The 17,489-nt window shown below is 49.8% G+C and overlaps 1 protein-coding gene across 1 annotated transcript in view; it reads left to right on the top strand.

Moving 5' to 3' along the window:
- The window catches only part of LOC137300316 (uncharacterized), a gene marked incomplete at its 3' end in the record, with an annotated part of 346,571 nt that extends 329,696 nt beyond the window's left edge, over positions 1-16,875 (top strand). The window contains exons 7-11 of the mRNA XM_067969402.1: positions 2,448-2,519; positions 4,395-4,430; positions 11,004-11,216; positions 13,159-13,236; positions 16,645-16,875. Coding sequence (XP_067825503.1) covers positions 2,448-2,519; positions 4,395-4,430; positions 11,004-11,216; positions 13,159-13,236; positions 16,645-16,875 — 630 coding nt within the window. The remainder of the gene's footprint in view (positions 1-2,447; positions 2,520-4,394; positions 4,431-11,003; positions 11,217-13,158; positions 13,237-16,644) is intronic.
- Between the last annotated feature and the right edge of the window lie 614 nt (positions 16,876-17,489).

Here is a 17,489-nt window from a genome sequence, read left to right as displayed (position 1 = left end):
TCACCCAAGCACCTTCTCGTCTACTCATCCTCTCACCTTCTCACCTACTCACCCACTCATCTACCCAACGACCCTCCTTCTCACCTTCTCATCTACTCACCTTCTCAGCCACTGACCAACTCACTTTCTCACCTCCTCACCCACTCATCTTCTCATCTACCCAATGAACCTCCTTCTCACCTACTCATCTTCTCACATATACACCCACTTACCTACTCACCTGCTCACCTTCTCAACTATTCACCTTCTCCCCTTCTCACCTACTCACCTTCTCCCGTTCTCCCCTTCTCCCCTTCTCACCTACTCACCTTCTTACTTTCTCACCTACTCACGTTCTCACCTATTCATCTGCTCACCTTCTCACCATTCACCTTCTCACCTACTCACCCACTGACCTTCTATCTACTCATCCTCTCACCTTCTTAACGACTCACCTTCTCACCAACTCATCTTCTCACCAACTCATCTTCTCACCTTCTCACCCACTAACCAACTCACCTTCTCACCTCCTCACCTACTCACCAACTCATCTTCTCACCATCCCCCTTCTCACCTTCTCACCCACTAACCAACTCACCTTCTCAACTCCTCACCTACTCACCAACTCACCCACTCACTTCACCTACTCATCTTCTCACCTACTCGCCTTCTCAACTACTCGCCTTCTCACCTACTCATCTTCTCACCTTCCCCTTCTCACCTCCTCACCTTCTCACCCAGTCACCTTATCACCTACCTATCGACCCTCCTTCTCACCTACTCACCCACTCACCCACTCATCTTCTCATCTACCCAATGACCCTCCTTCTCACCTTCTCACCTACTCATCTTCTCACATATACACCCACCTACCTACTCATCTGTTCACCTTCTCAACTATTCACCTTCTCCCCTTCTCACCTACTCACCTTCTCCCGTACTCACCTTCTCCCGTTCTCACCTTCTCCCCTACTCCCCTTCTCACCTACTCCCCTTCTCACCTATTCATCTGCTCACCTACTCACCACCTCACTATTCACCTTCTCACCATTCACCTTCTCACCCACTCACCCAATTACCTACTCACCTACTCACCTTCTCCGCTTCTCACCCACTCACCCACTCACCCACTCATCTTCTCATCTACCCAACGACCCTCCTTCTCACCTTCTCATCTACTCATCTTCTCACATATACACCCACTTACCTACTCACCTTCTCCCGTTCTCACCTTCTCCCGTTCTCACCTTCTCCCGTTCTCACATTCTCCCGTTCTCCCCTTCTCACCTTCTCACCTCCTCACCTTCTCACCTACTCAGCTTCTCCCCTTCTCCCCTTCTCCCCTACTCACCTTCTTACTTTCTCACCTACTCACGTTCTCACCTATTCATTTGCTCACCTTCTCACCATTCACCTTCTCACCTACTCACCCACTGACCTTCTATCCACTCATCCTCTCACCTTCTTACCAACTCACCTTCTCACCGACTCATCTTCTCACCGACTCATCTTCTCACCTTCCCCCTTCTCAGCTTCTCACCCAATAACCAACTCACCTTCTCACCTACTCACCTACTCACCAACTCACCCACTCACCTCACCTACTCATCTTCTCACCTTCTCATCTACTCACCTTCTCAACTACTCACCTACTCAACTACTCGCCTTCTCAACTACTCGCCTTCTCAACTACTCGCCTTCTCAACTACTCGCTTTCTCACCTACTCGCTTTCTCACCCACTCACCTACTCACCTACTCTCCTCACCTACTCACCTACTCACCCACTCACCTTCTCACCTACTCACCCACTCACCTTCTCACCCTCTCACCTTCTCACCCACTCACCTACTCACCTACTCTCCTCACCTACTCACCTACTCACCCACTCACCTTCTCACCTACTCACCCACTCACCTTCTCACCTACTCACCCACTCACCTTCTCACCCTCTCACCTTCTCACCCACTCACCTTCTCACCCTCTCACCTTCTCACCCACTCACCTACTCACCTACTCTCCTCACCTACTCACCTACTCACCCACTCACCTTCTCACCTACTCACCCACTCACCTTCTCACCTACTCACCCACTCACCTTCTCACCCTCTCACCTTCTCACCCACTCACCTACTCACCTACTCTCCTCACCTACTCACCTACTCACCCACTCACCTTCTCACCTACTCACCCACTCACCTGCTCACCTTCTCACCCACTCACCCTCTCACCTGCTCACCTTCTCACCCACTCACCTTCTCATCCACTCACTTTCTCACCTACTCATCTTCTCACCTTCTCAACTACTCACCTTCTTACTTTCTCACCCACTCACCTTCTCCCCTTCTCACCTACTCTACTTCCCACCGGCACATATATTCACCTCCCCAAGTATTTAGCTTGCCTCCCTGCCCTTCAATCTCTTCTCTCTCTAAAAACATTCGGTGATTGTCTCCGTGTCTGTCCACAGTTTCACCGCCTCCAGAACCAGAACCAGAACCAGTGTCTGCCCCTGAACCCAAGGAGGAGGAAGCTCCAGCAGGTGAGCCAGAACCCACAGGTCGGACTGCCGATAGTGAGGAGCAACGTAACTCCTAACAGAGGCTGACCCTTATTTATATATTTTAATGAAGCCTTTTAGCACTTCAGGCGAGTGCCCTGGGCACCAATGGAGGAGCCCGATCTAACAGGGCGGGCGGCTCACGTCCGACACGGAATGAGTGCACTCCCCCCATACTGGATCCTTAGATGCAAAACAGGCACGGGTCCAATCGAATGTCTCGGCTTAATCCTCGGGCAGAATGCTCCGACTGTCCCGCTGTCACCCTCCCCCCATCCCTCCCCCCCCGGCTGACGGGAAGCCCCAGCCATTCCGCTGCCCGGGGACTCGTTCCTGCACGTCGTTGAGCCGCCCACCCCGTCCACAGCCTGGTCCTCGGGGGAGGGGGAGAGCAAAGGGTGAGTGAGTGGGTTGGGGAGTGAGCCCTGTGCCAGGGGACTGGGTGTAACCGGACTTGGGACCCGGTATGTCCGGGACTGGGGACCCGGTGTGACCAGGACTGGGGACCTGGTGTGACCAGGATGGGGGGCCTGGTGTGGCCAGGACTGGGAACCTGGTGTGACCAGGATGGGGGGCCTGGTGTGACCAGGACTGGGGGCCTGGTGTGACCAGGATGGGGGGCCTGGTGTGGCCAGGACTGGGAACCTGGTGTGACCAGGATGGGGGGCCTGGTGTGGCCAGGACTGGGGACCCGGTGTGACCAGGACTGGGGGCCTGGTGTGACCAGGATGGGGGGCCTGGTGTGGCCAGGACTGGGAACCTGGTGTGACCAGGATGGGGGGCCTGGTGTGACCAGGACTGGGGGCCTGGTGTGACCAGGATGGGGGGCCTGGTGTGGCCAGGACTGGGAACCTGGTGTGACCAGGATGGGGGGCCTGGTGTGGCCAGGACTGGGGACCCGGTGTGACCAGGACTGGGGGCCCGGTGTGATCAGGATGGGGGGCCTGGTGTGACCAGGACTGGGGGCCCGGTGTGACCAGGACTGGGGGCCCGGTGTGATCAGGATGGGGGGCCTGGTGTGACCAGGACTGGGGGCCCGGTGTGACCAGGACTGGGGGCCCGGTGTGATCAGGATGGGGGGCCTGGTGTGATCAGGACTGGGGACCTGGTGTGACCAGCACTGCGGGCTCTATGTGACCCAGTCCCAGCCTTGTTTCCCTTTGTCCTGACAGACTCCCAATCGAAGCTACAGGGGAAGCTCCCTTGGAAAGGCTGTGGATCTTCGGCCCTTACTATCTTCACCAAAGACCGATGAAGAGCAGGGAAAGCACAACTTTTCCCTCAGGTCTCCCAGCAAGGAGTCTTATCCACTATTGGTCGAGCTCCGAGTGCCTCTAGCTGACACCATTGCTGCCGATTGAATCACCAGCCCTCGCTGCTCTCCTCACACCCTCTGTATTAATATATCCGCTCACCATCAGTATCCTCATTCTATGCCCCTGGAAGACCCCTCAATCCCTGGTCACCTTGACTTTAACTACAGAAAGAGACATCCAGACGTCACAACATCAAATCGGCAATGGTCAGACGGTACTCACTGTCTGTCCACTGTGCATTATTGTTACTTGAGAAGGTCTCAGCGATCGTACACCCTTTGCTGCTCTTGGCGTCCCTCATTCCTCTATTGCCTACTTTTGTTTGTCTTTCTCATTTACGCAACTGCCAACCAGCTCACTTGTATGTTTTGGAAGCCTTCTCCTTATCCCTGGTACTGCTCTTTACACCCCTACTTAACCAAACAAACGATATGTAAGGGTATGGGAGAGCCTGCATGGTGCTAGTTGCTTAGTTGTGATCATTTCTTAACAAGTATGGCACGTTGAAATTGATGGTGTGTTTTACACGTGTATCCCACAGCTCCAGCTCCCGAGGAGGCCCCACCAAAGCCTGCAGGTAAGAGTTGAAGTGAGTGGTGAGCAGCTTCATCCCAACTCCCAGCAAATGTATACCAGAGCCCTCATTGAACTGGTCTTTGGGACGTTCAAACACTGTTTGGAGAGTGCGAGGTGGGGGGATTGCGTTACATGCCAGAGAGGGCATCCTGAATTCTGATCATGTGCTGCCGGTACACCTAAAGAAAGAGGCCGCATCTGGGCAGATGTTAAGGAGTAGCAACGAACTACAGAGAGGAGCAGGAGAATGATTATTCGCTGGAAGAACCAACAGCCGATGCAGGGAGAGAGACTTTCTATTTTATCGTTCTTCAGGATGTGGGTGTTGTTGGCGAGGCTGGCATTTATTGCCCCTCCCTAACTGCCCTTGAGAAGGTGGTGGTGGGCCTTCTTCTTCAACCACTGCATCTGGTGTAACATCTTGTGGGAGTGCATGTTGGGAACTCCTCTCACACCTGTGCGTGGTTGGGTATCGGAGCATTGTTGGGTATCTGCACGTTGTTGGGTATCTGCACGTTGTTGGGTATCTGCACGTTGTTGGATATCTGCACGTTGTTGGATATCTGCACGTTGTTGGGTATTTGCACGTTGTTGGATATCTGCACGTTGTTGGGTATCTGCACGTTGTTGGGTATCTGCACGTTGTTGGGTATCTGCACGTTGTTGGATATTTGAATGTGGTTGGATGCCTGAACTTGATTGGTTACCTGCACCTGGATGTATATCTGCACGTGAATTCATAGCTACACCAGGTTGGACGGTGTTATGTACATGGACTGTGCTGTGTGATTGGACAGTGTTATGTACATGGACTGCACTGTGTGATTGGACAGTGTTATGTACACAGACTGCACTGTGTGATTGGACAGTGTGATGTACATGGACTGTGCTGTGTGATTGGACAGTGTTATGTACACAGACTGCACTGTGTGATTGGACAGTGTTATGTACACAGACTGCACTGTGTGATTGGACAGTGTTATGTACACAGACTGCACTGTGTGATTGGACAGTGTTATGTACACAGACTGCACTGTATGATTGGACAGTGTTCTGTACATGGACTGCACTGTGTGATTGGACAGTGTTATGTACATGGACTGCACTGTGTGATTGGACAGTGTTATGTACATGGACTGCACTGTGTGATTGGACAGTGTTATGTACATGGACTGTGCTGTGTGATTGGACAGTGTTATGTACACAGACTGCACTGTGTGATTGGACAGTGTGATGTACATGGACTGTGCTGTGTGATTGGACAGTGTTATGTACACAGACTGCACTGTGTGATTGGACAGTGTTATGTACACAGACTGCACTGTATGATTGGACAGTGTTCTGTACATGGACTGCACTGTGTGATTGGACAGTGATATGTACATGGACTGCACTGTGTGATTGGACAGTGTTATGTACACAGACTGCACTGTGTGATTGGACAGTGTGATGTACATGGACTGTGCTGTGTGATTGGACAGTGTTATGTACACAGACTGCACTGTGTGATTGGACAGTGTTATGTACACAGACTGCACTGTGTGATTGGACAGTGTTATGTACACAGACTGCACTGTGTGATTGGACAGTGTTATGTACACAGACTGCACTGTGTGATTGGACAGTGTTATGTACACAGACTGCACTGTGTGATTGGACAGTGTTATGTACACAGACTGCACTGTGTGATTGGACAGTGTTATGTACACAGACTGCACTGTGTGATTGGACAGTGTTATGTACACAGACTCCACTGTGTGATTGGACAGTGTTATGTGCATGGACTGCACTGTGTGATTGGACAGTGTTATGTACACAGACTGCACTGTGTGATTGGACAGTGTTATGTACATGGACTGTGCTGTGTGATTGGACAGTGTTACGTACATGGACTGCACTGTGTGATTGGACAGTGTTATGTACATGGACTGCACTGTGTGATTGGACAGTGTTATGTACATGGACTGTGCTGTGTGATTGGACAGTGTTATGTACATGGACTGCACTGTGTGATTGGACAGTGTTATGTACACAGACTGCACTGTGTGATTGGACAGTGTTATGTACATGGACTGCACTGTGTGATTGGACAGTGTTATGTACACAAACTGCACTGTGTGATTGGACAGTGTTATGTACACGGACTGCACTGTGTGATTGGACAGTGTTATGTACATGGACTGCACTGTGTGATTGGACAGTGTTATGTACACAGACTGCACTGTGTGATTGGACAGTGTTATGTACATGGACTGCACTGTGTGATTGGACAGTGTTATGTACACGGACTGCACTGTGTGATTGGACAGTGTTATGTACATGGACTGCACTGTGTGATTGGACAGTGTTATGTACACAGACTGCACTGTGTGATTGGACAGTGTTATGTACATGGACTGCACTGTGTGATTGGACAGTGTTATGTACACGGACTGCACTGTGTGATTGGACAGTGTTATGTACATGGACTGCACTGTGTGATTGGACAGTGTTATGTACATGGACTGCACTGTGTGATTGGACAGTGTTATGTACACAGACTGCACTTTGTGATTGGACAGTGTTATGTACACAGACTGCACTGTGTGATTGGACAGTGTTATGTACATGGACTGCACTGTGTGATTGGACAGTGTTATGTACACAGACTGCACTGTATGATTGGACAGTGTTCTGTACATGGACTGCACTGTGTGATTGGACAGTGTTATGTACATGGACTGCACTGTGTGATTGGACAGTGTTATGTACATGGACTGTGCTGTGTGATTGGACAGTGTTATGTACACAGACTGCACTGTGTGATTGGACAGTGTGATGTACATGGACTGTGCTGTGTGATTGGACAGTGTTATGTACACAGACTGCACTGTGTGATTGGACAGTGTTATGTACACAGACTGCACTGTGTGATTGGACAGTGTTATGTACACAGACTGCACTGTGTGATTGGACAGTGTTATGTACATGGACTGCACTGTGTGATTGGACAGTGTTATGTACACAGACTGCACTGTGTGATTGGACAGTTTTATGTACACAGACTGCACTGTGTGATTGGGCAGTGTTATCTACACAGACTGCACTATGTGATTGGACAGTGTTACGTACATGGACTGCACTGTGTGATTGGACAGTGTTATGTACACAGACTGCACTGTGTGATTGGACAGTGTTATGTACATGGACTGCACTGTGTGATTGGACAGTGTTATGTACACAGACTGCACTGTGTGATTGGACAGTGTTATGTACACAGACTGCACTGTGTGATTGGACAGTGTTATGTACATGGACTGCACTGTGTGATTGGACAGTGTTATGTACACAGACTGCACTGTGTGATTGGACAGTGTTATGTACATGGACTGCACTGTGTGATTGGACAGTGTTCTGTACATGGACTGCACTGTGTGATTGGACAGTGTTATGTACATGGACTGCACTGTGTGATTGGACAGTGTTATGTACATGGACTGCACTGTGTGATTGGACAGTGTTATGTACATGGACTGTGCTGTGTGATTGGACAGTGTTATGTACATGGACTGCACTGTGAGATTGGACAGTGTTATGTGCATGGACTGCACTGTGTGATTGGACAGTGTTATGTACATGGACTGCACTGTGTGATTGGACAGTGTTATGTACATGGACTGTGCTGTGTGATTGGACAGTGTTATGTACACAGACTGCACTGTGTGATTGGACAGTGTTATGTACATGGACTGTGCTGTGTGATTGGACAGTGTTATATACACAGACTGCACTGTGTGATTGGACAGTGTTATGTACATGGACTGTGCTGTGTGATTGGACAGTGTTATGTACATGGACTGTGCTGTGTGATTGGACAGTGTTATGTACATGGACTGCACTGTGTGATTGGACAGTGTTATGTACATGGACTGTGCTGTGTGAATGGACAGTGTTATGTACACAGACTGCACTGTGTGATTGGACAGTGTTATGTACATGGACTGCACTGTGTGATTGGACAGTGTTATGTACACAGACTGCACTGTGTGATTGGACAGTGTTATGTACATGGACTGCACTGTGTGATTGGACAGTGTTATGTACATGGACTGCACTGTGTGATTGGACAGTGTTATGTACATGGACTGTGCTGTGTGATTGGACAGTGTTATGTACATGGACTGTGCTGTGTGATTGGACAGTGTTATGTGCATGGACTGCACTGTGTGATTGGACAGTGTTATGTACACAGACTGCACTGTATGATTGGACAGTGTTATGTACATGGACTGCACTGTGTGATTGGACAGTGTTATGTACATGGACTGCACTGTGTGATTGGACAGTGTTATGTACATGGACTGTGCTGTGTGATTGGACAGTGTTATGTACACAGACTGCACTGTGAGATTGGACAGTGTTATGTACATGGACTGTGCTGTGTGATTGGACAGTGTTATGTACATGGAATGTGCTGTGTGATTGGACAGTGTTATGTACATGGACTGTGCTGTGTGATTGGACAGTGTTATGTACATGGACTGCACTGTGTGATTGGACAGTGTTATGTACATGGACTGTGCTGTGTGATTGGACAGTGTTATGTACATGGACTGTGCTGTGTGATTGGACAGTGTTATGTGCATGGACTGCACTGTGTGATTGGACAGTGTTATGTACACAGACTGCACTGTATGATTGGACAGTGTTATGTACATGGACTGCACTGTGTGATTGGACAGTGTTATGTACATGGACTGCACTGTGTGATTGGACAGTGTTATGTACATGGACTGTGCTGTGTGATTGGACAGTGTTATGTACACAGACTGCACTGTGAGATTGGACAGTGTTATGTAGATGGACTGTGCTGTGTGATTGGACAGTGTTATGTACATGGAATGTGCTGTGTGATTGGACAGTGTTATGTACATGGACTGTGCTGTGTGATTGGACAGTGTTATGTACATGGACTGCACTGTGTGATTGGACAGTGTTATGTACATGGAATGTGCTGTGTGATTGGACAGTGTTATGTACATGGACTGCACTATGTGATTGGACAGTGTTATGTGCATGGACTGTGCTGTGTGATTGGACAGTGTTATGTACATGGACTGTGCTGTGTGATTGGACAGTGTTATGTACATGGACTGCAATGTGTGATTGGACAGTGTTATGTACATGGACTGTGCTGTGTGATTGGACAGTGTTATGTACATGGACTGTGCTGTGTGATTGGACAGTGTTATGTACATGGACTGCACTGTGTGATTGGACAGTGTTATGTACATGGACTGTGCTGTGTGATTGGACAGTGTTATGTACATGGACTGTGCTGTGTGATTGGACAGTGTTATGTACATGGACTGCACTGTGTGATTGGACAGTGTTATGTGCATGGACTGTGCTGTGTGATTGGACAGTGTTATGTACATGGACTGTGCTGTGTGATTGGACAGTGTTATGTACATGGACTGCACTGTGTGATTGGACAGTGTTATGTGCATGGACTGTGCTGTGATTGGACAGTGTTATGTACATGGACTGCACTGTGTGATTGGACAGTGTTATGTACATGGACTGTGCTGTGTGATTGGACAGTGTTATGTGCATGGACTGTGCTGTGTGATTGGACAGTGTTATGTACATGGACTGCACTGTGTGGGTCGGTGTTTGCACATGGTTGGATTCTGGCTCGTGCGTAGATCGCACCTGATGCTTCCATTGAACCTCATGCCACATACTCCTGATAATAGCTCGGTCTGACTGCATGATGCCACTGATTTAGATACTGCCGGGTGATTTAATGCTACGTTCCGTACCTAGGGTGAGAAAAGACCATCAGGTCGATACGGGCTGACCCCACTCCTTTGCTGGACTCACTCCCACGTACCTGCCCTTCACTCCCACATTCCCCACATCTTCTCAGAGAGGCAACAAAAAACTACAGAGACCTGTCACTAATTCAGGAATCGTCTGTCAGGAAATTGATCTCCGACTCCCTCAGGCAAGTCCAAGAACGTTAGTTATTTTGTGGAATGTTCCTCCTGCCACAACAAACAACAACAACTTCCGTTTATATAACACCTTCAATGTCGTAAAATGTCCCAGGGTGCTTCACAGGAGCGATTATCAAACAAAATTTGACACCAAGCCACATAAGGAGATAGGAACACATGAGGAAGCTTGGCCAAAGAGGTAGGTTTTAAGGAGCATCTTAAAGGAGGAGAGAGAGGTGGAGAGGTTTAGGGCGGGAATTCCAGAGCTTAGGGTCTAGGCAGCTGAAGGCATGGCCGCCAATAGTTTTCAAAAATGTGTCGAATGCCTTCTTCGAATGACTGCAAGCAATCAGTCCTCGCTGACACACTGCTCGGTGATTGGATCCGGTTGCCTGGTTAGATGCAGCCTGAGATTTAAACAGTGCCCTGTGTTTGGATGCCCGTTATGTTTGGAGCCTGGGCAGGTGTGTGAATACTCCCCTGTAATTGTTCGCGAGTCTCAGGTTTGATGTGGCCACATACTGCAGATGTTCGACTGTTTTCCCTCCGACACTGGGACTGCTGTTGCACTGATGTCTGCGTTTCATTTTCAGTCAGCGAGATGAGCAAGTTTGAGACGGAAGCCTTGGCAGCCCACAATCAGTACAGAGAGAAACATGGGTCACCCCCTCTCTCATACAGCAAGGACTTACAAGAAGAAAGCAGTAAGTGGGCAGAATTCCTGGCATCCACTGGAGTTATAGAGCAAAGTCGTACCAAGAATGGAGAGAACATCTGGACTACACCCAGCACCGAGGAAGTTACAGGTGTGTATTTCCATCTCTTTGTTCTCTTATTTTTATTGTCCATCCTCGTGAATCTACCAGCTCCGTGCTGTGAGTCTGATACCAGCTCCGTGCTGTGAGTCTGATACCAGCTCCGTGCTGTGAGTCTGATACCAGCTCCGTGCTGTGGGTCTGATACCAGCTCCGTGCTGTGGGTCTGATACCAGCTCCGTGCTGTGAGTCTGATACCAGCTCCGTGCTGTGGGTCTGATACCAGCTCCGTGCTGTGAGTCTGATACCAGCTCCGTGCTGTGAGTCTGATACCAGCTCCGTGCTGTGAGTCTGATACCAGCTCCGTGCTGTGAGTCTGATACCAGCTCCGTGCTGTGGGTCTGATACCAGCTCCGTGCTGTGAGTCTGATACCAGCTCCGTGCTGTGGGTCTGATACCAGCTCCGTGCTGTGAGTCTGATACCAGCTCCGTGCTGTGAGTCTGATACCAGCTCCGTGCTGTGAGTCTGATACCAGCTCTGTGCTGTGGGTCTGATACCAGCTCTGTGCTGTGGGTCTGATACCAGCTCTGTGCTGTGGGTCTGATACCAGCTCTGTGCTGTGAGTCTGATACCAGCTCCGTGCTGTGAGTCTGATACCAGCTCCGTGCTGTGAGTCTGATACCAGCTCCGTGCTGTGGGTCTGATACCAGCTCCATGCTGTGAGTCTGATACCAGCTCCGTGCTGTGAGTCTGATACCAGCTCCGTGCTGTGAGTCTGATACCAGCTCCGTGCTGTGGGTCTGATACCAGCTCCGTGCTGTGGGTCGAGTACCAGCTCTGTGCTGTGAGTCTGATACCAGCTCCGTGCTGTGGGTCTAGTACCAGTTCACTGCTGTGGATCTTTTTTTTTATTCGTTCATGGGATGTGGGCGTTACTGGCAAGGCCAGCATTTATTGCCCATCCATTATTGCCCCTTGAGAAGGTGGTGGTGAGCCACCTTCTTGAACCTTGCAGTCCGTGTGGTGAAGGTTCTCCCACAGTGCTGTTAGGAAGGGAGTTCCAGGATTTTGACCCAGCGACGATGAAGGAACGGCGATATATTTCCAAGTCGGGATGGTGTGTCACTTGGAGGGGAACGTGCAGATGGTGTTCCCATGTGCCTGCTGCCCTTGTCCTTCTAGGTGGTAGAGGTCATGGGTTTGGGAGGTGCTGTCGAAGAAGCCTTGGCGAGTTGCTGCAGTGCATCCTGTGGATGGTACACACTGCAGCCACAGTGCGCCGGTGGTGAAGGGAGTGAATGTTTAGGGTGGTGGATGGGGTGCCAATCAAGCGGGCTGCTTTGTCCTGGATGGTGTTGAGTTTCTTGAGTGTTGTTGGAGCTGCACTCATCCAGGCAAGTGAAGAGTATTCCATCACACTGCTGACTTGTACCTTGTAGATGGTAGAAAGGCTTTGGGGAGTCAGGAGGTGAGTCACTCGCTGCAGAATACCCAGCCTCTGACCTGCTCTTGTAGCCACAGTATTTATATGGCTGGTCCAGTTAAGTTTCTGGTCAATGGTGACCCCCAGAATGTTGATGGTGGGGGATTCGGTGATGGCAATGCCGTTGAATGTCAAGGAGAGGTGGTTAGACTCTCTCTTGTTGGAGATGGTCATTGCCTGGCACTTGTCTGTCGCGAATGTTACTTTTGCCATGCTTTGTTCCATGCTCTGCGCAGTAGCTCTGTGCCATGCTCTGTACATTGTTTAGTGAAGTCTCCTGTAGCGTATCTTTCCTGGTGTTTGCTTCCATCAAAAAGCGACTTCCCCTCTGGTCTCAGCTCGAAGCAAACTGACTGAATTACAGATATCACAAGGAGCTGCGGTCAGTCCCTGGGACTTAGCACCTGAATGAATGTTGAGCAGATCCTGCTGGGTCAGTTTTCATTTTTTGCTGTTCGTACCTCGCAACCTGCACCAGGAGGGAGTAACAGTGCATTGTCTCATTTCAGGCAAGGAGCCGGTGGCCGCTTGGTATAATGAAATCAGTGACTATGACTTTAGCAGCCCTGGTTTTAGCACTCTGACAGGTAAGTGTTTTCAGCTTTGTACTAACGGTGAAGAATAGAGATTGGAAAATTAGGCCCTCGCAGCTCGCTAACGGAGAGCTTCCCTCACGAGTAATGGTGTGGGTGCTTGTCCCCAGCCTGGTCTCACAGTGAATCTAGGTGTTGGGGAGGGAGGCGGGGGGTGGGGGGTTTGTACCAGTCAGAGACTCATAATGTTGAAATGTTGGTAAAGGTTTTTTTTACAACCAAATGACTGACAGCGGGAGATCTGTAAGATCAAGAAGAGTGTAAAATGGGAGGTTTGTAACAGAGGGATTTGCAACACTGAGAAATTTGTAACAATCTGAGGTTTGTAACAGTGAGAAATTTGTAATAATCTGAGGGTTGTAACAGGGAGAAAGTTGCAATAGTCTGAGGGTTGTATACAATGGGAAACTTGGATTTCTGCCAAACCTATGCCAATGTTATGGTGTTAGAGTGGGAAACCAGGAAAGAGGGACTTCAGTTATGTGGAGAGACTGGAGAAGCTGGGATTGTTCTCCTTAGAGCAGAGAAGGTTAAGGGGAGATGTAATAGAGGTGTTCAAAATCATGAAGGGCTTTGATAGAGTAAATGAGGAGAAACTGTTTCCAGTAGCAGAAGGGTTGGTAACCAGAGGACACAGATTTAAGCTAATTGGCAAAAGAACCAGAGGGGAGATGTGGAGACATTTGCAGCGAGTTGTTAAGATCTGGAATTCACTGCCTGAAAGGGCGGTGGAAGCAGATTCAATAATAACTTTCAAAAAGGGAATTGGATAAATACTTGAAAAGGAAAAATTTGCAGGGCTATGGGGAAAGAGCAGGGGGGAGTGGGACTAATTGGACAGCTCTTTCAAAGAGCTGGCATAGGCGAGATGGGCCGAATGACCTCCTTCTGTGCTGTCCATTTCTATGAGATGCCCCGAGGAAATTCCTGGTGTCGGAGATTTGTAACAGAGATTTGTAATTGGGTGATTTGTGAAAATGAGACATTTATAACAGTGAGCTGTTTGTAACACTGGAAGAACACAGAGATCTGTAACATTGAGAGGTTTGTAACAGTCAGAAATTTGTTAATGAGAGATTTGTAACTGATATAATTGTGATACCGAGATTTGCAACAGTGAGAAGGTTTAATCAGTAATAGTGTAAACCTTTGAAAACTGTGCACCGTGTGTGTGAAATCACAGGTCGGCTTTACAATGTTGAGTTTCAGTGTTGAAAGAAGTTCTTCCCTGTGCTATTCTTTCTGTGGGGTTTTACGCTGTCTAGACATTGCTGCAGTTATTGTATGGTTATACCATTTACAAGAGGGCAGACTGATACAGGGAGTTTGTTGATACAGAATGTACCTGTTTCAGTTTCATGGTGCCCGACTGTGGTGACCAAGAATAGCTTGAATGGGAGAGAAGCTCTTACTTTGCTTCGGGTCGAGTTCGATTGGTCCTCCGCTCGTGGGGCCCGCAGCAGTTGGCAGCGTATTTCCCTCGAATGATCCTGCCCTTCCCTCGCCGGGATGGGGGTGGGGGAGGGGGTGGGGTATGACGTAGAGTTGGTGAGGGCAGTCTAGTTGTGCAGGCCGACTGATCGGGAGGTCCAGACTACCTGAAGCTTTGCTAACCTTAGGCGAACACCATCCATCGACTGAAGTGTATCCCACAGGCGCCTAAATCCACAGGCATGAGGCAAAGGGCAGCACGTCTCTTCTTGCCTCTGGCACCAAGGGTTGTGCCCCATTTCTGCTTTGCAGGTAGGGGGGGTGGTGGCACTCAATCCATTGGGGCAGAGAAGAGAGTGAGTCTAAAGCAATCATAATGCCACTCACGGTCATTGTTGCAACCCACCTATTTAGAATGGGGCAGTGCCAGGCAGTGTGCCAGGTGGTGCGTCAGGTGATGCGCCAGGTGGTGATCCATTTGGTGATCCAGCTGGTGATCCAGGTGATGCGCCAGGTGGTGATCCAGATGGTGATCCAGGTGATGATCCCAGTGGTGATCCAGCTGGTGATCCCAGTGGTGATCCAGGCAGTGATCCAGATGGTGATCCAGGTGGTGATCCAGGTGATGCGCCAGGTGGTGATCCAGGTGGTGATCCTGGTGGTGATCCAGGTGGTGATCCATTTGGTGATCCAGGCAGTGATCCAGGCGGTGATCCAGGCGATGATCCAGGTGATGATCCAGGTGATGATCCATTTGGTGATCCATTTGGTGATCCAGGTGGTGATCCATTGGTGATCTAGGTGGTGATCCAGGCAGTGATCCAGGCGGTGAGCCAGGCGGTGATCCTGGTGGTGATCCTGGTGGTGATCCAGGTGGTGATCCTGGTGGTGATCCAGGTGGTGATCCTGGTGGTGATCCAGGCGGTGATCCTGGTGATAATCCAGGTTGTGATCCAGGTGGTGATCCAGGCAGTGATCCAGGCGGTGATCCAGGTGGTGATCCAGGCGGTAATCCTGATGGTGATCCAGGCGGTGATCCAGGTGGTGATCCTGGTGGTGATCCAGGCAGTGGTCCAGGTGGTGATCCATGTGGTGATCCTGGTGGTGATCCTGATGGTGATCCAGGCGGTGATCCTGGTGATAATCCAGGTGGTGATCCAGGCGGTGATCCAGGTGGTGATCCAGGCGGTGATCCAGGTGGTGATCCAGGCGGTGATCCAGGTGGTGATCCTGGTGGTGATCCAGGCGGTGATCCAGGTGGTGATCCATGTGGTGATCCTGGTGGTGATCCAGGCGGTGATCCATTTGTTGATCCAGGCGGTGATCCAGGCGGTGATCCAGGTGGTGATCTAGGCAGTGATCCAGGTGGTGATCCTGGTTTTGATCCTGGTGGTGATCCAGGTGGTGATCCTGGTGGTGATCCTGGTGGTGATCCAGGCGGTGATCCAGGCGGGAGGCCAATCTGTGGCACTTCTGTGGAGTGCAGTGTCTTCAGTGAATGAGCTTCGTTGGGCCGTGTTTTTTATTGATGTGATTTCTCCCCAATGATTCCTCCACTCTTGCTTTATGGTCGAGCTCTCAACAACAGGCTCCCTTTAGGCCTCCTTAGAGTCTATTGATGTGTACGCTGGGCACAAATGCTCATAAGCCCACAATATCCATTTGGCACACATAAATGGACGTAACACTTAGACGTACAGATATGTTTTGTCTCTCCCGGGAGATTACATGGCTGCGGGGGTGGTGGGGGAAGAAGTGTTTAGTCTCGATGCTTCGGCCATCCTAGTGTGGGGCAGGATCGATGGACCAGCTAGTCTGTTCCTGCCCATCAATTTCATACGTTCGCGTAGATGCACACGGACAGAAATCAAACAACACATGCATGTGTACGCATACTAGCACATGTATGTATGTGTTCACACACACACGCACAGGCTATTAATATTTATTTGTTTGTGTCGTTCACGACAGGTCAATTTACCCAATTGATTTGGCTGGAAACCACGCACATGGGCATTGCGTATGCAACGAGTGACAAGGGGGTATATGTGGTGGCGCAGTACAGCCCAGCTGGAAACATCATTGATCAACATTCCTTCCAAACCAACGTGCTGCCCACAGACTCACTTTCCGTGGCGTCCAAAGATAAGCAGGATTTGGGTTCCCAACAAGTAACCCCCAACAGTGAGGAGAGTGTCGCAGGTAGGGGCAAGAATGGGAATGGCTGGTGATGTTATATAAGAGTATGGATGAATGGAAGAGGTTTTGATAGAGTAGATGGGGAAAACCTGTTGCCAGTGGTAGGAGGGTCGGTAACCAAAGGACACAGATTTAAAATAATTGGCAAAAGAACCAGGGGGGAGATGTGGAGAATTTTTTTACTCAGCGAGTTGTTCTGATCTGGAATTCACTGCCTGAAAGGGCGGTGGAAGCAGATTCAGTAATAACTTTCAAAAGGGAATTGGATAAATACTTGAAGGGGATAAATTTGCAGGGCTATGAGGGAAGAATAGGAGGAGTGGGACTAATTGGATAGCTCTTTCAAAGAGTCAGCACAGGCATGATGGGCTGAATGGCCTCCTTCTGTGCTGTATGTTTCCATTGGCCCCGGTATGTAGGGGAGGCAGGGAGGGAGCGGGGCCGCAAGTCTGCGGCCGGAAAACTCAGAAATATCGGGAAGGCGGAGATCCCGCCGAATTTAATGGTGTTGACAGGCCCCAGTATCGAGAAAATCGGGGGTTGGTGGTGAGGGGGGAGGGGTTCTCAGAGCACGGCAGTGAGGAGGGAGAGAGAGATCGGGGGGAGAGATTGTGGGG

This window comes from Heptranchias perlo, chromosome 31 (genome assembly GCF_035084215.1).
Source record: "Heptranchias perlo isolate sHepPer1 chromosome 31, sHepPer1.hap1, whole genome shotgun sequence".
NCBI classification, from domain to species: domain Eukaryota; kingdom Metazoa; phylum Chordata; class Chondrichthyes; order Hexanchiformes; family Hexanchidae; genus Heptranchias; species Heptranchias perlo.
Note: the sequence above shows the minus strand (reverse complement) of the source record. Positions and strands in the feature narration are given on the sequence as shown.